This window comes from Sphaeramia orbicularis, chromosome 12 (assembly GCF_902148855.1).
Source record: "Sphaeramia orbicularis chromosome 12, fSphaOr1.1, whole genome shotgun sequence".
Classification (NCBI taxonomy): Eukaryota; Metazoa; Chordata; class Actinopteri; order Kurtiformes; family Apogonidae; genus Sphaeramia; species Sphaeramia orbicularis.
In genome coordinates, this window is record NC_043968.1 from 66,157,195 (window position 1) to 66,184,930 (window position 27,736).

General features: G+C 38.7%; 1 protein-coding gene across 1 annotated transcript in view; it reads left to right on the top strand.

Annotated features, from left to right (window-relative positions):
* Positions 1-3,783: 3,783 nt before the first annotated feature.
* The window catches only part of ermp1 (endoplasmic reticulum metallopeptidase 1), an 81,774-nt gene continuing 57,821 nt past the window's right edge, over positions 3,784-27,736 (top strand). The window contains exons 1-2 of the mRNA XM_030148376.1: positions 3,784-4,142; positions 22,484-22,788. Of these exons, the coding sequence (XP_030004236.1) occupies positions 3,868-4,142; positions 22,484-22,788 (580 nt within the window). The 5' untranslated portion in view covers positions 3,784-3,867. The remainder of the gene's footprint in view (positions 4,143-22,483; positions 22,789-27,736) is intronic.

A 27,736-nucleotide genomic window follows, 5' to 3' on the forward strand; every position in this document is an offset into this window, starting at 1 on the left:
TCTCCTACTAAGCTGTTTGGCCGAATGAGCTCAAAATCGGTGTACAGTATCTAGAGAAGTGGGACATCAAAAGTTATCCGAATTTTTTGAATCGGTGTCACCGTTTTTGTGCGACGAGGTTACAAAAGTTGCGAAGTTTTTTCAAAAATTTGCCATCACAAAAATTGCTTCAGCTCAGACATACAAACACCGATTTTGCGGAAATTTGACTCAGACGTCTATCTCCCAGGTCTACACCCATTTATTGAAAGAAATTGAAATTTGGCGCTATAGCGCCCCCTACAAATGTACATTTACAAAAATGACATCAGTTTGGACATACGAACACCGATTTGGCTTAAATTTGACTCAGACATCTGTCTCCAAGGCCTACACCTAATTGTCAAAAGAAACTGAAATTTTGCACTACAGCGCCCCCTACAAAAATTTTTCATATTTTTTTATTAAAATTTCTTCAGTTCGGACATATGAACACCGATTTAGCTCAAATTTAACTCAGACGTCTATCTCTCAGGCCTACACCCATTTATCAGAAAAATTTGAAATTCGGTGCCATAGCGCCCCCTACAATTTTACCTTTTCGAAAATTACTTCACGTTAGACATACGAACACCAATTTGGCTCAAATTTGAATCAGTTGTCAATCTCCCAGGCCTACACCCATTTATCAAAAGAAAATGACATTTCGCTAAATAGCGCCCCCTACTAATTTACCGTCACGAAAATTGCATTAATTCAAACATACGAACACTGATTTGGCTCAAATTTAACTCAGTGGTAAATCTCGCAGGTCTACACCCATTCAAAGGAAGAAATTCAATTTTAGCTGCATAGCGCCCCCTACAGATTTACTTATACTAAAATTTCTTTAGTTTGGACATAAAACCAAAGATCTGCCTCAAATTCTAATCAGTTGTCAATCTCCCAAGCCTACACCCATTCATCAGAAGACATTGAAATTTGGTGCTAGAGCGCCACCTGCTGAACAATGGACATACTTCTACTGGACGTGCCCATGGCGAGGGCCTTTAGATGCAGCTTGCGGCTTTAATTAGGCCCGAGCCGAGTAAAGCCGGCGCAGGGCCTATTGAGTCTGCAGTGGGCGCATAGGGACGAAATCGCCAGTGACGCGGTCGCCTTTCACCACTGTCGCCACTCTCACACATATTCACATTCACGACACTGAGACCTTTCCAAAGATGTACATGACATGTGCACAAATCGCATATTTACACCTGCTCAGAATGAATGTGAGTCAATGGGACACGCCCCCTCGGGGTAAGTCACGTGTGTGTAAGTGCACGACACGTGACCTCTGACCCCATAGACAATTTGGCTCAAATTTGACTCAGACGTCTATCTCTCAGGCTTACACCCATTTGTCAGAAAAATTTGAAATTTGGCGCTATAGCGCCCCCTACAATTTTACCTTTACGAAAATTACTTCACTTCAGACATACGAACACCAATTTGGCTCAAATTTGAATCAGTTTTCAATCTCCCAGGTCTACACTCATTTATCAAAAGAAATTGCCATTTCGCTCAGTAGCGCCCCCTACAAATTTACCTTCACGAAAATTGCATCAATTCGGACATATAAACACCAATTTGGCTGAAATTTGACTCAGACATCTGTCTCCCAGGCCTACACCTGTTTGTCAAAAGAAACTGAAATTTCGCACTACAGCGCCTCCTACAAGTTTTTTTTGTTTTTTTTACATTTTTACATTAAAATTGCTTCAGTTCAGACATACGAACACCGATTTGGCTCAAATTTGACTCAGACGTCTATCTCCCAGACCTACACTGATTTATCAGAAAAATTTTAAATTTGGCGCTATAGCGCCCCCTACAACTTTACCTTTACAATAATTGCTTCAGTTTGGACATACGAACACCAATTTGAGTCAAATTTGAATCAGTTGTCAATCTCCCAGGCCTACACCCATTCATCAGAAGACATTGAAATTTGGTGCTAGAGCGCCACCTGCTGAACGATGGACATACTTCTACTGGACGTGCCAGTGGCGAGGGCCTTTAGATGCCGCTTGCAGCTTTAATTTAGTTTTAAACTTTAAAACAATGGACCAGAGACGAAAAGTACTCTTGGCTGTCATGGTCAGAGTCATGGGCATGGAGGCAGGGGCATGGAAGCAGAGGCAGAGGCTGTAAAATTGCGCTGAAAAATCTGTCAGAGGAGAGAGAGGCTGTGGTCCTTGACTACAGTGAGAGCCCTGATGGCTGTGGCCTATGTCCATGCCTTGGTATGTTTATACTTAATTTTGTACATTATATTTAACATTATATGTATATACTTTATGGACGGAAGACCTGGTAATGTGATTGACTCATAATTGTGAATGAGATAGAGCACCATAAATTAGGATATAATTGAGCCCTCACAACATGTGGTTCAGCTTACTTACCTGGTTTGCAGGCACCATCGATGGGTGCCACATTAAAATCCTGCCGCCTGCAATGCCCATGAAGCACTCTTATGTAAACGGGACGCTTTTTGCTTCAATTGTGGCACAGGGTATACTTGTGATACTTTCTGGATGTTTACATCTGCAATCCAGGGTCTGTGCAAGATACCCTTGTTCTATGCTGGTCCCCCATGTTTAAGAAAGCATTTTACCAGGGTATTTCCATCTAGGAGATGGATGATATCCATCTCTCCAGCAGCCATTGGCAATTATGACTTCTTACCCTTAGCCTGTGGGAGGTTTGAACACTGTTTTCCCACCACAGTCACACAAAAATACACAGAACACAAAAAGTTAATTGGATGACTAACAGACCACAATTTCTCAGTTCTGACTTTCAGGCCAGTTGGAGGCGTGGGACAATAACATGTATGGTCAGGAGTGTCATTGAGCACACCTTCAGTGTCATTACGACCCAGCAGCATTCCATCTTCTTGCGCATGTTGGAGATTGGACCCGCCAGTTTTGGGCCCAAGGGATTGATTTGTGAATGCAAAAATTACACTGAAATTTCAACAATCAAGAGTGTCAAACTCATTTCAGTTCAGGGGCCACATTCAACCCAGTTCAATATCAATGGGTCAGACCAGTAAAATACCATCATAATAACCTATAAATAATGACAACTCCAAGAGTAGAAAAAGAAAATTACATGAAAATGTTTACAGTTACAAACTACTACTACTACAAACTTCACAAAAAGTCTGAATAAAGGATAGTTTGTAGATGTAAACAGTTTCATAATGTAATTTTTTTTTTTTTTTTTTCACTCCAAAACAATCTGAAACGTTTGGAGTTGATGTTAGTTCTAGGTTATTATTGCTATTATTTCACTGGTCCATATTTTACTGTTACCATTTGAAATCACATTAGATTGAATGTGGCCCCTGAACTAAAATGAGTTTGACACCCCTGCAATACGCAGGGGCATCTGAACCAAAACACCAAACATAAATGTGAGATTAGAGGGCAATTCTTGTGTTGTGCATATACATTCAAGCAGGATTCCTTAGTTGTATTCTTTGTAATATGAAATTACGTGTTGAATGGTTCACCCAAGACAATCCTGGATGAGTAGGTTTTTGTTTTGGTTTTTTTTGGTCATCAGGTTCATGATAATGTATATGTGGTAAAAGCCTTCTTATAAGGTATTTGTTAATGGTGCTTCCGTCGGATTATTTAACGTATACCAGTGCGACGTTCTCTCGTCCTCTGCCTGCCTTTTACGCAGTTCTTTATACATTATTCTTCCGCCTCGGCCCCGCCCCCGCATCCCGATGAAGTTTGTCTCTCGCCGCGATCCGTCGGTTGCTCAGCGAAAACGCGACGCCTGACAGCGACGCTTGCAGCTGAGGTACCTCGTCGTACCGCTGGCTCGAAAATGGAGAGCGACACAACTATCCGGAGAGTAAAACCCTTCGGGACACACAATTATGTAGCGCAAGATAACAACGGTTCCCGGGACCAGTACGGGGATAACGGTTACAGCGGGGCGCCGAAGAGAAAACCCGAAGTCAGCTTGTACCTGCTGCGTGAAGGGCTGGCATCTTCCTTAGTCTGTGTGTTTATTTTGGTGCTGTGGGGACTTGTTCATTTGTCGTTACAGCAGCTCGTCATTGGAAAGCCGACCGGCGAGTTCAACGCAGTGAGAGCTAGGTGAGTGTTGAGCCCGGTTATTGACTCATACCTCATTCTTTTGTCTTTAAACGAACAGCTAACGGATTTGCGGCAGCAGAGTACGGTTAACCTTTCCTCTAGTTTGGCAGCAGACCCGCCTAGTTACAACTACTGGCTGTCCCCTTCACCTCCAACTCCAAGGTAACAGGCAGGGTAGACAGGTATGGAGGCGGAAGTAACGGTTATAACGGAAAGGCTGGGTAGAGGAATCCAACACCCAGTAAACAAAGCCTCTTTAAACACCTGAAAAAAAAACAACAACAAAAAAACAAAAAACGTTTTTACAAATCATGCAACTTAAAGCAAGTTTATGTGAATGAAAATGCAACATGTGGATTATACAAAATCGAAAGTAATTTTTTACACCCATAACATACTTCTACATGGTTATTTCAGATGCATAGAAGACATAAGAATGTATAAGGCTTTTCATAGAGTGAACTCACATCATGTAGTTCCTTACATTATTTGCAAAGAAATGCAAACTGTACCATAATGTTTTGAAATAGGGCTATTTTAATTGTTGACAAGTCATCGACTGCTGTAACGACCAGTCTACTCAGATTGTGAACTGTAAAAAAGCCCCCAAACAAAAACAATGGCTCTTTTTTTTTTAGATTTATTGGAGCAATAAAATACGTTTTCTCTCCTTTAACAAGAACATTTGATGCACAACAAATAAAATATATAACAAAGTTTGTTAAAGAAATATTCAATTCATTAAAAGTGCATTTTGTGCGCAATTGCAGTGCCAAACAAAGTTTGTTTAACAAACCGCTAAATACTCAAGATTGCAATCAGCAATAAAAATAAACATTCTTTAAAAAAGTTTAAGTTAGAAATGTTTAGCAAACATTAATAACAAACTGTGCACTACTAAATTAGTCTTCAACCAGTTTTGGTGTTGACTATTTGTCAACTTGTCACATCCCTATTTGATGTAAAATTGAAAGGCCATACTGTATTAGATCAAGGGTTCTGAAATTTTTCCAGCTCTATGCTCAGGGAAGAAATGTAGTCTCCTCAGGACACAAATATAAATAATACATTAAGATCTGTCATATATACATTTTTTACTGACTTTTTCACAACACAACACATCACTGCTGTTCAGATCTTTTGCCTAAATAAAACAATAAACACCACAGTGTGCATGCAAGTATATTCCATTACAAGTTGCAGTCCTGAATTAAAAATGTTAGATAGAAATACGGAAGCATTTTCAGCTAAATGTAATTTTCAGTATCTAAACTAAAACTGCCAATCGTTGTTGTCACAGATACATGCAAGAGTTGAAGTTCAATGTTCCATCATTTATCATTCATTCATCATTTGTATCCTTGTGCAAATTAATAATATGGTCAAGCAACAAATCATATATTATTTAGTAACAAAAAAACTATTAAATTAAATGGAGTTTAAGTATAAACTAATATTACTGGGTGACATGGCCAAAAATATTATCTGAATAAAAATGGTTGTATCCTTATTTTTTCAAGTTTAAAGGCTGATTGTTGGTCCTTAGTCTCACACACACACACACACACACACACAATAACTATATGAACTTTACATTTTTTGTTACTTTCTGCGATGATGTTTGACACATAAGGTGACATTAAAACATCAAGAAGTTAACAGATCCTATGAAGCCTATAAAGTAATGGCATGGCAAGGCAAGGCAGATTTATTTGTATAGCACAATTCATACACAGGGCAATTCACAGTGCTTTACAAATAGGAAAAGAGACAGGTTAAAAACACACAATTACAATTAAAACATAATAAAACAAATAATAATCAATTAAAACAAAGTAAAAGAGAAGAGTGTAAAGAGAATGCTATCAGTTGTTATAAATGCAGTTTATTGTGTGAGGAATTGCAAGACAACTTTTTAAAAATCTGGTTTGGAGTCTGGGATTTTAGCACAGTCAGGGGTCAACAGGTCTGTTGTTGAGCTCTTAAGGCAAAGACACACCAACCCAATTTTCGGTGGTTGGACGTCGCCGGGCAGTCTGGCGAGGTCGGTGACATTGGTCTGGTTGGTGTATTCTGAGCAATCAGTTGTCGTTAATGCCATCTCCAGTCTTTTTGGCTGATTCAACATGTGTAATTGGCCACTACCAGTTGGACCAATCTGATTGGTGGAGGGATAGCCCTTGACTGGTGAATCAGTGAACGAGAAGTTTACATGTGAATACAGCTATGCCAAGGTACTTCACATTATTAATTCATTCCATAAAGTGAACACTGATAGCATTGTTAGCAAAGTTTTTGCCTGCGACATCTTCTTCCACAAGAAGAAGCCCGAGAGCTGACAATGCCAGTATCTTTTTATTACTAGCCAACTGTTCAACAAGTACAACAACAACCCTTCTTGACCACTCAACACTCTCTGCTGACAACAATGACTGACGACAGCACTCTGTGTTTAGAGAGATGTTCTGTCATTTTCTGGTTCTACGTCTCGCGCAAGCGCAGAATATACGCAGAAGTTGGTAGTCAATTTGGTGCATTCTTCACACTTTTTTGACTGTGTCTGGGAGGTGGGCGCTGACTGATAGTCAGGCTACCTTTTCTGGCAACAATTGGCAGTCGGGTTTGTGTGTCTTCACCTTTAGAAGGGCTGAGTGACAGGATTTGCCATCATTTGTCCAGTTGCTCCAGAAAAGAACATAGGAATGCTGCGTTTGAACTGATTAGAGCTCTGAGCTCCATTTGGTCACAATCATAGCTTTTATGAGCCTGCATCCTGATAAATCCGCTTTGGATTATATCAGTATTCCGCAGTTGCTCGGAAGCTGCTGTGAAAACGTAGAGAAAACACTAGTTAATCTAGAAGTTTGAATGACTACACTGCAATGACAAATGGAGTCACCATCCCTGGTTTGACAATAGGCATTATTATTCTCTCTGCTCCCTGTAAAGTTAACGGTTTCTGCCTCTAAGCATCAGTGAGCACAGCAGCAATTCTCCTGAGTGGACAGCTGCAGCAAATACCACCAGCAGCTGTCTTTTTCAAAGAAAAGCATCTGTTTTTTTCAGCTGTTTTTCCTTTGCTATTGTACTTAAGGGAGCCTTTATGGGTGTGTGTGCTGTGACAACAAAGATAAGGTTGAAGTAATACAGAAACATGGACAACTGTAACCTGAGTGTGTTTACGTAGCAGCCGATACTGAGGACTCTAATATAACCAACTCTGCCTGTGCCCTGTTGCTGCGGTGTTCTTCGAGGTTGATATCACCTAGGGGACTCTAATCTATGTTTTAGCCACACTAAAATCCACTAAAGCAAATTTAATCAGTGTTAAACTTAGAATCGCATTCATAAGGTTTTCCAATATGACCCAAATCTCATATCATGATATTAGTCATTTCATCTCTAAGTAACAGTAGAGTTATTTCTTTTAATACTTTATATCAAATGAAACAGTGATTTGCTCTTACATTTTATATTCTTATGAAGGTATTTAATCATTTTAATTTCAGTGTTTTTTGTGGAGAACCTGCAAATTACGGTGTCTCGTGAAAGGATGTAGGAAAAGATTACATTTTAATGCAGAGATGCAAGTGCAGCGTTAACCTGGGAACTTGCATAATTTGAAGAGACTGCGATTTAAGGTCTAGAGCAGGGGTGTGAAACTCATTTTAGTTCAGGGGCCACATCCAGCCTAATGTGATATAAAGTGGGCTGGACCAGTAAAATAATATAAACAATAGGATAAGAACTTTTGAGTGAAAAAAGTAAAGTCCGTTAAATAAAAAATACACTTAAATATGCTTATGTATCCTACAATACACGCAAAAGTACACTTAAATGTGCTTAAATAGCCTACAATACACGCAAAAATACACTTAATTATGCCCAAAAATCCTACAATACACACAAAAATACACTTAAATATGCTTAAATAGTCTACAGTACACGTAAAAATACCCTTATGCTAAAAAATCCTACAATACATGCAAAAATACACTTAAAATTCTGTAATTAAAATGTTTACATCTACGAATTGTACTTGAACATAACATGAACAAATATGAACAACCTGAAAATTCTTTAGTAAAATAAGTGCAATGTTAACAATATTAAGCCTTAGTTTATCATTTATACACAGGAATCACAACTTACAGATCACAGTGGGTCTACAGATACACAAAATTTTAAATAACAGGCAGAATATTATTAAAATTCCACATACTTCTCTTAAGACATTTCAGATATTCACTTTTTTTTGTAAAAGACTAGTCTGTAAATGTGAACATTTTTGTGTAATTTTACATTTTGTACACTAAAACAAAGAGACAAATTTGCAGTTTTCATTATTTGTAGTTTATTATAATAGTATTTTACTGTTTTGATCCACTGTAGAATTAATTGACCTAAAATTATTTTAACATCCTTGATTGTTAACATTTTCAGTGTAATTTTTGTACTTCACAAATTCATTCCAGTAGCCTGATTGGACCCTTTGGCGGGCTGGATTTGGCCCCTGGGCCGCATGTTTGACACCCCTGGTCTAGAGTGTATGGTGGATTCAGTGACTCTTTCTGCTGTTACTTAAACGGTATTTATTCAATCTGATTGAGAGATTCCAGTGATGTTCAACAGTCCTTCAATATTTTAAAGTCTTCCATAATAGGCTATATGTTTTAAACCGGTTGCCTCCATGTTTCTGTCTGTTGTGAAAACTTGTCATCACCAAATGTTACCTTCATGTTAGTCAAACAACTGGATCACGTAGCTGTTTATTTGTGAGGACTGATGTACTTGCATGAGGTGTTCCTATTTCTTATTTAACCATTATTCTTATATGTAGTGAAATATTAGGGTCAGTGTAAACAAAGGCAAAAATAAAATAATGCAAAAATATTTCACTACTTTCATTACTACTAGCCTATTAATTGCAATATGGTAGCACCATCATAGTTTTGGATGACGTTCACTCACTGTCATTTTAGTTTGTGTTGCCACCAAGCAAATTTCCTCCTTGCCTCCATGTCATTTTGGGACACAACAAAATAAACAGTGGAGCATAATGTAAAACTAAGGCTGTATTCACACCTGGATAGTCCTTTGGTCCACTCATTTGATTTGGATCAAATGCGGACTTTATTTTTTTGTTTGGGTCTGATCACATTCTCATTGCACTTTTTGCTAGTGGACCAAAATGTGTAAACATAAGCATGCATGTGCCGAACTGTGCTGGCATTGGACAGAAAAGTCGGGGGCGGGGTCAATCAGGGACAGTGGATGTAGACAAAAACAAACGTGGAGGTCCTTTATACAGTTATCATTTTCAGAATATATATTCTATTTTTACAGATACAAATTTACAAAAATAATGGTAATTAAAACTGCAAGCAGTGTTAAGGCCCTCGCCCTGCCATGCGACCGCCTCCCCACGCAACCACCGAGGCCACCGACAGCGAGAGGACACTGTATCATGAGCTCGATCCAACATTCTGCGAGAAAAGCAGAGTTTTATACTTCTGACAAGGACCGCTCAATTGCAAGCTTCTCACAGCCACGCCCATCATTTGATCAAAAATGTAGGTGATAACTTTTGATCACATGTGTGTAGGTGATTTTCACCAAGTTTGGTCCAAATTGGATGTAAACCCTAGGAGGAGATGGTGAAAGTATGAGGTGTGGGATTCTGCCAAAAACCCATTCATTTCTATGGCACAGTTTAATGTTGTCATGACAACACGATTGTAAATAGGGGTGTGTCCTCATCGGCGTTTTGGTTCAGTTTGGCATGAGGGATGTGTGTGCCAAATATCTTTTGCATATGTCAAAAATGTTTTTTCATTCCCATTCAACAACTCTAGGGGGCGTGAGAGAGCCATTTTACGATTCAACTATACGAGTTACATATCATCACGTTCAGGTTGTCCTTCCACACAAATGTTACATTGGGTCCAACTCAATCTGACACTTTGTGTGTGAGATATACACACTTTTATACTTCTAAAAATGGCGGCTTCGTTATGAGGTCATCACAGCCATGCCCAACATTTGATCAAAAATGTAGGTGATAACTTTTGATCGCACATGTGTGTAGGTGATTTTCACCCAGTTTGGTCCAAATTGGATGTAAACCCTAGGAGGAGATGATGAAAGTATGAGGGGTGGGATTTTAGAGGTCCACATTTCTACCCAATATGGCTGACTTCCTGTTGGGTTTAGGCCGGGGCCATAATGTAATTTTTTACTTGTCCTACCATGGGCTATGTTTGTACCAAGTTTCATACACACAATGTACACAGTGTTTCGCACAATGTATTTTCATATTTTGAGGGGGCGTGGCCGAGTCATTTTACAATATTTTGAGAATTCTTCTTGCTGGAAAATTCTACTTTTCCACAGTGTAATTTTCAGTCTGTGTACCATGAGCGAAACACAAAGAGTTTTTCATCAGCTGCATCCTTGTGGCAAAACCCCATTCATTTCTATGGCACAGTTTTGGTGTTGTCATGGCAACACGACTTTAAATAGGGGTGTGTCCTCATTGACTTTTTGGTTCAGTTTGGTATGAGGGATGTGTGTGTTAAGTTTCTTGTTCCTATGTCAAAAAAATTTTTCCACTCCCATTCAAAAACTGTAGGGAGCGTGAGAGAGCCATTTTACGATCCAGTTATACGAGTTCCATATCATCGTGTTCAGGTTGTCATTCTGCACGAATGTTCCATTGGGTCCAACTCAATCTGACACTCTGTGTGCGAGATATCTACTCTTTTATACTTCTAAAAATGGCTGCTTCGTTGTGAGGTCATCACAGCCATGCCCAACATTTGATCAAAAATATAGGTGGTAACTTTTGATCGCACATGTGTGTAGGTGATTTTTACCAAGTTTGGTCCGAATTGGATGTAAACCCTAGGAGGAGATGATGAAAGTATGAGGGGTGGGATTTTAGAGGTCCACACTTCCACCCAATATGGCTGACTTCCTGTTGGGTTTAGGGTGGGGCCATAATATAATTTTTTACTTGTCCTACCATTGTCTATGTGTGTACCAAGTTTCATGTTTGTACGTAGAAAAAAAATTGGGGAGGGCTCCCATCCGCGTAATGTATTTTGATTTTCGAGGGGGCGCTACCGAGTCATTTTGCGATATTTTTTCTTGGCGACTTTAAATAAAAAAAAATTCACCAGGCTTGAATTTTTGGTCAAATACAATTGACTTTTTGTTAACGTTCAGGGGGTCAAATTTGTGTGCAAAGTGGCGAGAGGAAAAAAAAAAAAAATAACGGAACCATGCGATTTTAATAGGCCCTTGCCGACATGTATGTCTGGGCTCGGGCCTAATTAAAACCGCAAGCGGTGTGAAGGCCCTTGCCCTCCGTCGTGACCGCCTCCTCACGCAACCGCCAAGGATACCGTATCGTGGGCTCGATCTGACATTCTGCGAGATGAGCAGAGTTTTATACTTCTGTAAATGAACACTTCAACACAGGCTTGTCACAGCCACGCCCAACATTTGATCAAAAATGTAAATGGTAACTTTTGATCACACATGTGTGTAGGTGATTTTCACCCAGTTTGGTCCAAATTGGATGTAAACCCTAGGAGGAGATGATGAAAGTATGAGGGGTGGGATTTTAGAGGTCCACACTTCCATCCAATATGGCCGACTTCCTGTTGGATTTAGGGCGGGGCCATAATGTAATTTTTTACTTGTCCTACCATGGGCTATGTCTGGACCAAGTTTGATCTTTCTACGTTGAAATTTTTTTTGGGTGGGTTCCCTTCTGCGCAATGTATTTGCGTATTTTGAGGGGGCAGGGCTCAGTCATTTTTCAATGTTTTGAAGATTCTTCTTTCTGGAAAATTCTACTTTTCCACAGTGTAACTCTCAGTCTGTGTACCGTTAGTGGAACACAGAGAGTTTTTCGTCAAGAGAGTTGTTGTACCAAAACCCCACTCGTTTCAAAGGAACAGTTTTGGTGTTGTCATGGCAACACAATTTTAAATAGGGATGTGTCCTCATTGGCTTTTTGGTTCAGTTTGGCATAAGGGATGTGTGTGCCAAATGTCTTGTTACTATGTCAAAAAAAAAAAATTGACTCCCATTCAAAAACTGTAGGGGGCGTGAGAGAGCCATTTTACGATCGAACTATACGAGTTCCATATCATCGCATTTAGGTTGCCATTCCGCACAAATGTTACATTGGGTCCAACTCAATCTGACACTGTGTGCGAGATATACACACTTCTCTACTTCTAAAAATGGCCACTTATTTGTGAGGTCACCATAGCCACGCCCAACATTTGATCAAAAATGTAAATGGTAACTTTTGATCACACATGTGTGTAGGTGATTTTCACCCAGTTTGGTCCAAATTGGTTGTAAACCCTAGGAGGAGATGATGAAAGTATGAGGGGTGGGATTTTATCAGTCAACAATTCCATCCAATATGGCCGACTTCCTGTTGGGTTTAGGCCGGGGTCATAATGTAATTTTTTACTTGTCCTACCATGGGCTATGTCTGGACCAAGTTGCATGTTTCTATGTTGAAATTTTTTTTGGGTGGGTTCTCATTCGCGCAATGTATTTTCATATTTTGAGGGGGCGTGGCCAAGTTATTTTTCAATATTTTGAAAATTCTTCTTGCTGGAAAATTCTACTTTTCCACAGTGTAATTTTCAGTCTGTGTACCATTAGTGGAACACAAAGAGTTTTTCATTTAAATGGTACAGTTTTGGTGTCGTCATGGAAACACAGTTGTAAATAGGGGTGTGACCTCATTGACTTTTTGGTTCAGTTTGGCATGAGGGATGTGCGTGCCAAGTTTCTTGATCCTGGTTCAGTATGGCATGACAGATGTGTGTGTCAATTGTTGTTTTCCTATGTCAAAAAAATTTTTTCTCTCCCATTCAAAAACTGAAGGGGGTGTGAGAGAGACATTTTACGATCCAACCATGCGAGTGACATATCATTGTTTTCAGGTTGTCATTCTGCACAAATGTTACATTGGGTCCAAGTCAATCTGACACTATGTGTGAGATATACGCATTTTATACTTCTCAAAATGGCCGCTTCGTTGTGAGGTCATCACAGCCACGCCCAACATTTGATCTAAAATGTAAATGGTAACTTTTGCTCACACATGTGTGTAGGTGATTTTCACCCAGTTTGGTCCAAATTGGATGTAAACCCTAGGAGGAGATGATGAAAGTATGAGGGGTGGGATTTTAGAGGTCCACACTTCCACCCAATATGGCCGACTTCCTGTTGGGTTTAGGGCGGGGCCATAATGTAATTTTTTACTTGTCCTACCATGGGCTATATCTGTACCAAGTTTCATCTGTCTATGTTGAAATTTTTTTTGGGTGGGTTCCCCTCCGCGCAATGTATTTTCATATTTTGAGGGGGCGTGGCCAAGTCATTTTTCAATATTTTGAAAATTCTTTTTTCTGGAAAATTCTACTTTTCCACTGTGTAATTTTCAGTCTGTGTACCATTAGTGGAACACTAAGAGTTTTTCAGCAATAGCATCGTTGCACCAAAACCCCATTCATTTGAAAGGCACAATTTTGGTGTCGTCATGGCAACACGATTGTAAATAGGGGTGTGTCCTCATTGGCTTTTTGGTTCAGTTTGGCATGAGGGATGTGCGTGCCAAGTTTCTTGATCCTGTGTCAAAAAAAATGTTTCACTCCCATTCAAAACTGTAGGGGGCGTGAGAGAGCCATTTTACAATCAAACTACATAAGTTCCATATCATCGTGTTCAGGCTATCATTCCGCACAAATGTTACATTGGGTCCAACTCAATCTGACACTGTTTGTGTGAGATATACACACTTTGATACTTCAAAAAATGGCTGCTTCATTGTGAGGTCATCAAAGCCACGCCCAACATTTGATCAAAAATGTAAATGGTAACTTTTGATCACACATGTGTGTAGGTGATTTTCACCAAGTTTGGTCCAAATTGGATATAAACCCTAGGAGGAGATGATGAAAGTATGAGGGGTGGGATTTTAGAGGTCCACACTTCCACCCAATATGGCCGACTTCCTGTTGGGTTTAGGGTGGGGCCATAATGTAATCTTTTTTACTTGTCCTACCATAGGCTATGTCTGTACCAAGTTTCATCTTCCTACGTTTAAATTTTTTTGGGGTGGGTTCCTATCCGCATAATGTATTTTCATATTTTGAGGGGGTGTGGCCAAGTCATTTTTCAATATTTTGAAAATTCTTCTTGCTGGAAAATTTTACTTTTCCACAGTGTAATTTTCAGTCTGTGTGCTATTAGTGTCAAACAAACAGTTTTTCAGCAATTGCATCCTGGTGGAAAAACCCCATTCATTTGAATGGAACAGTTTTGGTGTCGTCATGGCAACACAATATTAAATAGGGGTGGGACCTCATTGACTTTTTGGTTCAGTTTGGCATGACAGATGTGTGTGTCAAATTTTTTTTTGCCTATGTCAAAAAATTTTTTTCACTCCCATTCAAAAACTGTAGGGGGCATCAGAGAGCCATTTTATGATCCAGCTATACAAGTTTCCCATTATCGTGTTCAGGTTGTTATTTTGCACAGATGTTACATTAGGTCCAACTCAATTTGACACTTACTTTGCAAGATATAGACACTTTTATATTTCTGAAAATGGCTGCTTTGTTGTGAGGTCATCACAGCCACGCCCAACATTTGATCAAAAATGTAGGTGATAACTTTTGATCACACATGTTCAATAGTTTCACCCTCACAGCCACAGAATGTACAAATGTTACTCATATTGGGAAAAAAGTATATATTTGGTTTTGAAGGGTAATACCTCTGCACAATTTTGAATATTACATCTTTGATTTTCTCACCTGGAAAGGGTTCAGAAAACGAATTAACATCTTTGATTTTGTTCACAATTACATATACTGATGAGGTAGCAGGAAGATTGAGTTCCAGAGTTTTTTGTCCAAAAATATCCATTGGTTTTTACATACAGGAGTAGTGACAGGGTTGAGCAGGTTTCTGATAAAAGCGTTGTTACATCTCTTATCTTTGATGGGGATATGATAGATGGCAGGAGAGCTGACTTTTGCAGATAGAGATGAATCTGTCTGTATTCTCTGTGCTAAAGAAACAATATTAGCAGGAAAAGATATAATCACCATGCCAAACTCTGACTGAGAAGTGTGGATATCATATTTTTCCATAGACTTCATAAGGATAAAATTCCCCATTTACATTTAACAGATTGTTCACTGTGTTAATGTTATTTATAAAGCAATTATGTACAAAAAGAGTTTTGTTTCTGCGTAGTGTCTAAGTATTGTTCCAGGAAATACAATTGTGAGGGAAAAAATTGTGTTTAAAAATAAGATTCCAACACAGCAAAGTTTGTTGATGAAAATTGGCTAATTTCACAGGGAGTTTTCCTATAGAGAAAGGACATAATAGTAAAAAGTTAAGCCCACCAGTAGTATTAAATAAATGACTTGGGAAAATATTCCACATGGACACTTAATCTTTTAATCCAATTGACTTTTATGATTTGGTTAAATATTGTGAAAGTCAGTACATTCAGACCGCCTTCAGCTAAGGGCTTTGAGAGAACAGATCTTTTAACCTTATTGGGTTTATTCTTCCATATAAATTAGGCCTGTAACAGTACACATGCTGAACTGAACCATTTTGGTACACACCTGTTCAGTTTGGTACACAGCTGTACCGAAATGGCACAGTATGTTGAGAAACTTTAAATCCGTGAAAGTTCCACACGGACATATTGAAGGAGCACGCATTGACCTGAAATACGAAATAGCAGTTGCCATAAGGTAAAAAAACAACAACAACAAATATGATGTGAACCTGGAAGGAGAGATTGAAGACCCTCTGCCATCATTACAGTCCTGTTTGGGATCACTTCGGGTTCAGATGAAAGACAACCGCCTATGTCCAGTAGTTCTAAAACCCTTACACTTACTGTCTGTCTGTCTCTCTCCCTCACACACATGCTGTATAATAGAGGAACAGAACCCGGGAGTTGGGCTTTGAAAGTATGTAAAGTTTCACTTTCGTTTCACGCCAGCATTAGTTATGGACCGCACCCCCATGTGTATTTATGCCCCCCCCACCCCCCCCCCACCCCCCAGCTCCAAAAAAAAAAATCCCCCCCTCTGTGTTTTTGACAAATTGCACCCTGCACACACACACACACACACACACACACACACACACACACACACAAATACACAAAGTGGCCTAAAACAGTTTGTTAGTTGTCCTGAAATAAATAATTTGGTTAATTTTGTTGTCAATGTTGCTCTTCAGTTTGTTAAAACAGAATACCAGTTTGTTCTCTTGTTAGTGTTGCAATTCATGTGGAATTTTTTTGTTATTTTTATGCAGAATGTGAAATGACAGAACTGTGATTTGATTTTTGTTGTTTGTTCAAAACTACCTCTCAGGGAGAAGTGCAATACTAATGTTTAAAATATGTTTAGTAATATTTTATTAGGGACCGAGCCTGGAAGGTAAGTGTGTGAGTGGAAAGGCAAGGCCCTATTGTATTTTGTTAGTTTTCATATTATTTTTTTGTGACGCTTTAAACTGGAATTTGACCCGCTGAACATGCTCAAAAACTCACCAAATTTGACAAGCATGTCAGGTCTGGCAAAAAATTTAATAAAATGCTAATTTAACCCCATAGGTGCCAAAATGTGCTCTCTAGCACCACCTGTGTAAACAAAAACAAAACAGATACGGCCCTAGTGGCCAATACGAACATTTTACAGACATGAAACCAACACCAAAATTTTTGTTTGATGATACACTACAAATGATATACTTGTACCCATGAGCTAACTCCAACAGGAAGTTTGCAATTTGCCAAATAAAATTTCTAATACTAACTTGTATGACACAGTTTGTCGTAGTGCAATAAAAATAAATAAATTAAATAGCACCAAAAGATAGAGTAAACTCTTCTCAAAAAAGTGATCTCATAACTTTGTTTTAACCGCCTTAGTTTTTTTTTTTTTTTTTTTTTTTTTATAAGCCTGGAAAAATGCGAAGTCTTGAACTCATTTTTCACTTCGGACTTTTTCCCCACGTTACATACAGACCTGATCAAAATCTTAAGACCAGTTGAAAAATAGCTAGAATTTACCTTTTGCACATTTGGATCTTAATGAGGTTTTAAGTAGAGCTACAATATACAATAGCAAGAAGGGGGAGTGAGACAAAAAGCACTTTGAAAAAGTAATTGATTGAAAACAACAAGTAAACTGAAATAGGCTGTTTATCAGCTGATCAAAAGTTTAAGACCGCAGGCTATAAAAGCCAAAATCTGCTCAAAATTCTCATTTTCTGTCAGGCATTCACACGGTCATGCCCTCCTGATGGCTAAAGCTAAGAAGCTTTCTCTTCTTGAACGTGGTCGGGTCGTCGAGCTGCATAAGCAAGGCCTCTCGCAGTGTGCCATTACTGCTGAGGTTGGACGCAGTAAGACAGTCATTCTAAATTTTTTGACAGATCCTGAGCATTATGGAACAAAAAAGTCAAGTGGTAGACCCAAAAAAATTAACACCTGCGCTGAGCCGGAGGATCCGATTGACTGTCCGTCAAGACACAGGGTGGTCCTCGACCCAAATTAAGGCCCTTACTGGTGCCGGCTGCAGTGCAATAACCATCAGACGGCATCTGCGGGAAAAAGGTTTCAAAAACAAAAAATGAATTCAAAGACCTCGTCTCCCACAACGCCACAAAACTGCCCGTTTAGACTTTGCCAGGGAGCATCAAACATGGGACTTTGAAAGGTGGTAAAAAGTTTTATTCTCTGATGAGAAAAAATTTAACCTTGACAGTCCAGATGGCTTCCAACGTTACTGGCATGACAAGGAGATCCCACCTGAGACGTTTTCTACCTGGCACAGTGGAGGGGGTCCATCATGATCTGGGGTGCTTTTTCATTCAGTGGAACACTGGAGCTTCAGGTGGTGCAGGGTCGTCAAACGGCGGCTGGTTACGTGCAGATGTTGCAGCGGGCATCCCTCATGACTGAGGGCCCTCGTCTGTGTGGTAACAGCTGGGTTTTTCAACAGGACAACGCTGCAGTTCACAATGCTCGCTTGACGAAGGACTTCTTCAGGGAGAATAACATCACTCTTTTGGACCATCCCGCATGTTCCCCTGATTAAAATCCCATAGAGAACATTTGGGGATGGATGGCAAGGGAAGTTTATAAAAATGGCCATCAGTTCCAGACATTTGATGCCCTTCGTGAAGCCATCTTCACCACTTGGAGCAATGCTCCCACCAGCCTCCTGGAAACACTCACATCAGGCATGCCCAAACGAATTTTTGAAGTGATTAACAAGAACGGTGGAGCTACTCATTACTGATTCCTACTGAGAAAATTTTTTGTTCTGGTTTGGAGAGTTTTTTGTAATTTTTGGAGCAATGGTTTTAAACTTTTGATCAGCTGATAAACAGCCTATTTCAGTTTACTTGTTGTTTTCAATAACTTACTTTTTCAAAGTGCTTTTTGTCTCACTCCCCCTTCTTGCTTTTGTATATTGTAGCTCTACTTAAAACCTCGTTAAGATCCAAATGTGCAAAAGGTAAATTCTAGCTATTTTTCAACTGGTCTTAAGATTTTGATCAGGTCTGTATCTATACGTTCACAAGACTCGCCACAACTCCCGTGTGCAAAAATTTATTAGATAGGATGTGTCATTATGGATTTATTGAAATGTGTTTATTTTCATACTTCTTCCACTTACAACTGCCATTTGACCTCCTTAACATGCTCAAAAACTCACAAAATTTGGCAGACATGTCATGGCTGGCAAACAGTTTGATACAATATCAAAATTTACCCCTTGGGTGCCAAAATGGACTCTGTAGCTCCACCTGCATACTAAAAAACACACAAAAACTGCCCCAGCAGCCAGTAGGAATGTCACAGACACATGAAACAAATGCCAAAATGTTGGTCTCGTCGAGCTCGACAAATCATACACTGACACTCATGAGCTAACTCCAACAGAAAGTTGGTAATCTGCCTACCAAAGTGACTCCATGTTACTGCAATTACTGCTAATTACTTATTACTTTTCACACGTTATACATGAATACATTCACACAAGTTTGCAGAATCCACAAGTGAAAGAATTTTTGAGATAGGACCTACAGTGATGGAAGAATCACGATTTGTTTGAAGAGTACTTTTACTTTCAATTTGAACTTTAGCAGATTCACATCTCTGTTAAAAAGCCTGATAATCAGCCAGTGGCAGTCAGACTGGCTAGTGTAATGGTTAGTGAATAGGACTATCAAAGAGAACAGGGGTTTGATTCCCAGAGGAAGTTTATTTTTTCCCCTTTATATTCATAAACAGAGGTTTGCTGAATTTCATTGTGGGTATGTGACAATTTACACACAGAGAAAGAGTACACACAGTACGTTTTTTTTTTTTTTTCCAAAATAAAAGCCATATTAAAAGTAATAAATAATGAGTATTAAATAAGTTCTTTTCATATATATGACCAAACACTCAACTGTTTGTACAATTTTTCTTCATTAAGAATTACTCTTTCTCACAGACACACACATGCACTCACAATAGGGTTTTTCAAAATAAAAGCCTTAAATGTGGTAAATAATTACTTTTATGCTCAAATATTCATACAATTTCAATTCATTATTCAAACTGATTCTGTCTCTCTCTCTCACACACACACACACACACACAGTAGGGTTTTTCAAAATAAAAGTCTCATTTAAAGGTGATCATGGTTTCAGCAAAGGGCCACTGGTATTCTGTAGGGATGTAAGGAGGATGGACACAAAAGGGTGGGAGCTGGTATCGGGATGGAGCAGAGTGAGTGGAGCTGAGGTGTCGACGGTCATGGGAGACGGAACGCGCGGGAGGCGGAACGTGCTGTGCGAGGCCCCGTCCAATGCTGCTTGCAGCTTTAATTTATTTTATTTTATGTTTGATTTATAGCAGCAGAATTATATTATTCTAGTTTTTCTATATTCTGTTGTCTCCAAAAACTGGGGGAAAAATGTTCAAAAAATCTTTAATAAATGCATTAAAGACATTTTGAGGGGTTTTCTTTCTTCCCATACTGAACCGAAAAAAAAAAACGAACCGCGGCTTTCAAAACCGAAAACATACCGAACTGAAAATTTTGTTTACTGTTACAGGCCTAACATAAATTTGAAAAGAATTTTATCGATTTGGGAACAAGTGGATTAAGAGACATCTATCTATCCATCCATCCATCCATCCATCCATTATCCACCGCTTATCCGGGGCTGGGTCGCGGGGGTAACAGTCTAAGCAGGGATGCGCAGACTTCCCTCTCCCCAGACACCTCCTCCAGCTCTTCTGGGGGGACCCCGAGGTGTTCCCAGGCCAGCCGAGAGACATAGTCTCTCCAACGTGTCGTGGGTCTTCCCCGAGGTCTCCTCCCGGTGGAACATGCCCGGAACACCTCCCCAGGGAGGTATCCAGGAGGCATCCGAAACAGATGCCCGAGCCACCTCAGCTGGCCCCTCTCGACATCAGAGACATCTAGAGATGAGAAAACGTAGGCCACTCTTGACATGCCTTCTGCTTTGCTTAACAGAACTCTTCCATATGTGGACAAATCTCTGGCAGACCAACAATTAGACTTCATTTTGATGGCTTCAATCACCAGGTGCAAATTTAAGTCAAGGGTTTCTCTGAGATTTTTGGATATTTTTATACCAAGATAGGTTACAGTATTTTGACCGAGACTGTACATATTTCAGATTGCTCTCTTTTAAAGATAGAATTTCCCTTTTTTTTTTTTTTTTTTTTTTTAAGTTTTAATCCTGATGCTTTTAGAACTTTATATGGCACATAAAGCAAGGGATACTTGTTCATCATTTTGCAAGAACAAAGTAGTATCATCTGCCAGTTGTGATATTTTAATTTCTTTGTCAAACACTCTTATTCCCTTTAAAGGAGTTTGTAATATTAAGTAATTCAATATTTGAGCAACTAGCAAGAAGATATAAGCTGAGGCTGGACATCCTTGGCATACCCCTTGTTCCACATTAAATCTGTGAGATGTTCCATACATGAGTTTAATAGAGCTATTATTAGGCTTATAAAGTGTTTTCACAGCTTTGACAAAAAAAAAGAGTCCAAAATTTATGAAGGATAAGGTGTCAAATATGAATTTATGACTAATTGTGTCAAATACCTTCTGAAAATCTAGGAAAAGAATAATTGGGTCCCCAGATAGTAGGTATCTGTAATTAACTAAGTCCAAAACTAATCTAATGCTATTAGAAATATGACATCTAGGCATGAAGCCACTTTGAGATTCATGGATAATGTCATTCATTCGATGTTTCAGTTGTTTGACAAGTACAGATGTCAAGATTTTATAATCATTGTTCAATAATGTAATGCCACACCAATTATCAGTGATTAGTGCGTCTTTATTTGGTTTTGGATTAATGTTATTAAGCCTTGCTTCATTGTATAGAGCAGTTCTTCATTACTGAAGGCTTCCTTATATACTGCCAGGAGAAACTTTGATATTTCTTCAGGAAATGCTTGATAAAATTCCTTACGACAGTAGTCGCTAGTGCTCATGGGAAGCAGAGTCTTTGTCCCTTAAAAACACCACCGATTCCAGCTGAAGGTGTCGTTCCCGGTGGGTTACTTCCTTAGAATTAGCCACATTAGCTGAAGGCCTAAAAAATTTTCAGCATATGCTTTTATTTTTTGTGGTGGCCTTAATTTTAAAGCAAGAGACCTTTCGGGTAAACAGTGTCCCCATTAATTTAAAAGGATGATTTTTTTTAAATTTTTTTTTATGAACCTTATTTAAAAAGTGAAGGGGTTTTCTTTTTTAAGGTATATGAAATTTAATATTTTCAAACACTTTTTTTGGATAAATGTATAATTTTTGATGCTACTCAATCTTATTTTGAGACACTTTTTTTGTAGAAGTCTATTTTTTAGGAGATTATTTTATTTAAAAAAAAACATACAAGTTTATTTTATTTCTTTGTACAAATAAATTTTTTATGAAAAGAATTTTTTAGGAGATAGTTTTTTTCATGCAAGTGTATTTTTATTTAAGGGGTACATTTATTTTTTCAGATACTTCTTTTTAAATAAATCACAATCTCTATTTTTTTTTCCCTCATAGTGGATCATTTTTTGGGCTGTTGCACCTCTGGGCCACCACAGTATTGTCTTTAAGAGTAACATCAAACTGCAGTAAAATGCCTTGGTATGTTTTACATTGATGGAACAACTGGGCTCATTATCTGACTTTAACAGCTCTCTCCTCTCACTTCTCACTATCCAGACGGCATTTAGAGCAGATGACCAGTGTTGGCCCACGGCCAGTGGGTAGCCAGGAGAATGAGGTACTGACAGTCAGCTACTTGTTGGAGCAAATTGAGAACATCCGGGTGGAGACTTCAGCAGGCCCTCACCAGCTCACTGTGGATGTGCAGCGCCCCACTGGATCTTTCTCTATTGACTTTCTCGGAGGCTTCACTAGCTTCTATGACCGTGTCACCAACATCGCTGTGAGGCTGGAGCCCAAGGGTGGGACCCAGCATCTGATGCTGGCCAACTGTCACTTTGACACAGTCGCCAATAGTCCAGGTATGAGCTGCTGTCCATGTGACTGCTTTAATAAGTAAAATTATCACAACTTGTATCATCATGCAGACATGCAACATCAATCAATCAAGCAATCAATTTTATTTACATAGAGCCATGTCATAACAAAAGTTATCTCATGACACTTTACATTTAGAGCTGGTTGAACCAGACTCTTAAACCAATTCACAGACACCAGGAGAATCCTCCAGGAGTAAACACTTGGCGACAGTGGAAGGAAAAATTTCCAAAATTTCCTTTTAACAGGCAGAAACCTGGAGCAACCATCCTCCAAGAGGATGGTCATCTGAAATGACCAGTATGGGTTAAAGAGAGAGGGTTAAAGGAAGGGAGAGAGAGAGATTTTTCAAAACTCTTTATTTACACAATAAACAAACTAAACAAATCTCAATCTAAACAAAACAATAACATATGATTCATCAAATTCAGACAAAACAGTTTTTTTCATGAGAGGACCAAGCTAAAGTGAGTTCCTCTTCTTCTTGATAGAACAAAGAACATAAATTGTAGCACCAAATATTTTCATGTGTTTCCAGATCATCCATCATTTGATAATACCTATAATCAATATTTAATTGAGTTTTGATCATTCTATCCAACATGGTTTTAATGTCACAATCCAACAGTTCTATTTTCTGCTTTCTACTGATTTAAATGGCCATGTTAGCCTGACTGAGGATGAAGTTCAATAGTACACATTTCACTCTAGTGTTCTGCCTGTTCCTAAAATCCAGGAGGAAGGTTTGCTGAGAAAAGAGCTCCCCAAACAAAGTGAAGAGCCTATCTAAGAACTTGAATTACAACTGCTGCATTCCAAGAAAGAGTGGAACAGAGTTTCTCTCTCAGAATACACACATTTCCCATTCACATTTGGATTTAAAATGGAGATAAAAGCATTCACAGCCACTGCACCATGTAAAACCCTCCACTGTAGGTTTAAAACATCTCTTAGGCCTATGCAAAAGCAGGACAATTCAACAACAAGAAGCACTTTTCCAAATTCACTAAGCCCACAAAACAAAGTGAAACAAATTGGATACAAATTTCTCAAATTAAATAAGTCTGGTTCAAACATCTTCATAGTTCTGTGCTAAAGCCCAAGTGTTTTACATTTATGTGTGATTTTTAGCTTACTGGCTGACAGGCCGTAAGCTATTGTTGTCATGCGTCGTCGTCATCTGTCGTCGTCTGTCGTCCATTACAAAAATTTCAATCGTCTTCTTCTCCGAAACTACAATTCCGATTGACTTCAAACTTGGTATACAGCTTCTTTATGATGATGTCAACAAAAGTTAGTGAAATTATTTGGATCCGGATCTGATTCTGGATTTGGTGCGACTTTGAAAAATTTCCCCATTATAAGAGATAGGAAGTGGATCGATGCAGTAACTCAGTAAATATAAATGATATCAAGTGTAAATTTCTACAGTGCAGCCCTGATGGGGAGATGACCAAAACATAATGGCCACATGATGATCAGGATCTTCTTCTGGATCCGGGAACTTACGGAAAATTTAACATGGGCTGTTATGGGGTAAACATTTCAATTGTCTTCTTCTCCGAAACTACAGTTTTGATTGACTTCAAACTTGGTATACAGCTTCTTTATGATGATGTCAACACAAGGTATTGAAATTATTTTGATCCGGATCTGATTCTGGATTTGGTGCGATTTGAAAAATGTTCCCATTATAAGAGATAGGAAGTGGATTGAATCAGTAAGTATCAATGATATCAAGTTGAAATTTGAATTTTTTTTCCGATCTGATTGGAATATGACCAAAACATGGGCTATTTCTGTAATATAATAAATACACATAACTGGGTAATAATAAATGGCATCTGGATACATTTTCCAAAGCTTTTAATTTGGCCGGTAAGCTACAGGGCCGTTGGTCCTATTTTTAATGTAATTTTTACAATTTTGTAATTTTAAAATTTTTTAAAAAATTTTTTCTCAACAAGAAGTTCCTGGACAGAAGTCACCAAATAATCAGTTATTTCAGATAATTTTTTTCTCGTTCTCCCTGTAAACAAGTCTTAAGGTGTGCAACAGTATGGGGTCTTTGTTGTCATATTTTATGTTTGAAGATGCTACATAAGGGGACATGTAGGTCCCACTCTACATCAGGCCTCACCCTCTTAATCCTCATCCAGACCATTGGAATATGTGCACAATGTGGTTTTACATTGTCTTGTTTAAATATTAATGGATGTCCCTGGAAAACTTACCCTCATGAAGGCAGTGCACGTTGCTCCGACAGACCCTGACTTCTGGACTTGCTCAGTCTGGATGGTCCTTTTAATTTCCACTGAGTGCTGGTCCATCTCAGATGCCTCCAAGACCACCAAGTCTATGACTCGTCTGGACAGAGTGAACATAAGCCTTCCTTTTGACTCAGTAAAATTTGACCTGACATTTGTGTCTAAGTCTGTATTGTGGACCCAGACAAATGTTCTCCACAGTGATAATGACCCATTTGGTTCTACCAGTTCTGCAAAGCAAACCTGAACTATCCAAAGCCCTTCCTAATTTTCTTTGAGGAACATGGTTTTTCAACATTTCAATAAATTCTCTCACACATTTGTTGATAAACTGGTGGTCCACAGCCCGTCTTTGCTTTTAAACAACTAGACCATTCCTGGATGCTGCTTTCATGATTCCATTCACCTGTTGGCATTTCCTATCTCTAATCACATTTATATTTTGCTTAATTTTTCAACATGGTTGAGAGCAACAAGGGATTCATCGTGAATGATAAATACTGCTTTTATTAACATTTTGCTGCTGTTAGCTGATGATTTTACACATTTATAGCACACACAATTTGCCCCCCCCCCAAAAAAAATTACCCAAAAAATGCTGGAGCAGATGAATTTACACATCTTAATCTTTTTTACCCAAATAGCAGGTCACAATAAATTATGTGCCAACCCTTTTTCATTTTGCTGCAACCAACAAAAGCACTTGAACCGAACACACTCGTAATTTTGAATTCACAAATGGAAAGGATCATCTTCGCCATAGCACATCAAGGTAGAATAAGTTACAGACTGAATGTGAGGAATCTGTGTATTTACAAATGAAATTAAGACAAAACTTGTTGTGCATTATAATTTCTATTATGAAATTCAAGGTGTAGTACCTGTTAATATTACAGTTTTCTTTATTGAGTTTTCATTTTGCTCTCTGTCCCAGTGTGCCTAATGTTCAGAATTCCTACTTATGTATAGGTAAACTTAAAAGGCTTCGATTTGTACTTGGCACTGACCTCCCACAGAGCTTTTTTGGGGCAAGATTAATGTGCGGCTTACATAAGTGGCTGCCACTGCAACATGAATGGTACCCAGACAGACAGTGAACATGCCTCCACCCACACCCAACCCCCAGAACACATTCAGAACACAAAGCTGCAGCACATGATGTCTCAGTGTTCCTCTCTGATCTGATTTTTCTCTCTTTGTGCCTGCACTCAGTAGAATGTTTGTTACCACTAGCATGTCTATTCTTTCTTCATCACATGCTCTACTATTTTCATCCTCTCACTCACCATCCGCATTACCACCTTAGCGCTGCTGCTCTTTGCACCATACGCGCAGCAGGAACTGGGTGTCTACCAACGATTTTTCAGATACTTCTACAGGGGTTTCAATAATTTCCGGAGTAGATGATTATATGTAAATGTAGGTGGCTCTTCCCAGATGGCAGGCTGGGATCCAGGGGCAAAGCCCTGGTGGGGGGTATCGGGGGGCGAAGCCGATATCCGATATATCGTCCGATAACCGATATATTGGCCCATATATGAAATAAGAGCATTGATGTACACAGGAAATATACTGTACATGAACATAAATTCTTATAATACCCAAAATATGATTCAACACAAGGAAGCAGAAGACTTCTAAATTTAAATAAGGAACTTTAATTAGTAACACTGTCAACATTAGGACTGTAAACCCACAGATAAATAAGAAAAGGCAAACTGTAAACACAAATGATATAAGAAAAGCAAACTGTAAACACACTGATAAATCAGTAAATTTGTAGTGTTCTTTGCTTTGCTGGTGCTGGAGCCCTGTGTAACTCTTGCGCTGCAGATGTTGCATCTAGTGCCTGTGGAGTCTTTTCTGAAGTGGCTCCACACTTTATCTTCCCCTCTGCCTGTGAAATGAAAATATATACATTTAATACATTTTGGTAATTAGCGTAGAATTTGATTCTATAGTTGGCCATTTAAAATAGAAAGAAGTGGCTGCATTTAGCTGAAAGTGATAATACATAGGCTAATGTGAGGTGTTTTTAAACTAATACATTATGTGTTTTTAAAAGGCTTATACACAAAAACATCTTACTAATACCAATTAGTCATATTTACTAGCTACTGAAAAGTTCCATCTGCAGCCACTGGGTATTTGAAAACTGCTCAAAAGTAAATGCTGAAGCAAACATTAAAAAGAGAAAAAAAGTTGTCTACAAACAAAATAAGAAATAATCAAAACATGCATCACGTTATTAGACTTAATACAAGGGACTAAACTACATTTTATGTAACGATGGAGCTGCTTTCAAAACATGCAATACATAAAATTACAACTAAATACATTACTTGGAGCCTTTTCAAAATTATTTTAATGAAGACATTAACTTGTGAATTTATGAGCCCTGGTAAATCCTGCATGACAGTATGAAGTGAAGTGGGATGCTGTATAGTAGTCTGATATTAATGATAGACATGAGAGTTAACAGTTGCGTATATCTGTATTTCACAAAGATGCAACTTACATAACTTTAAATTGCTGTATAATAGTCTGATATTAGATAATGGTGGACATGTTGATTAACAGTTGCATGCGTGTTTATCTCACAAAGATAATTTACACAACTTTAAAATGCTGTATAATAGTCTGATATTAGATAATAGTGGACATG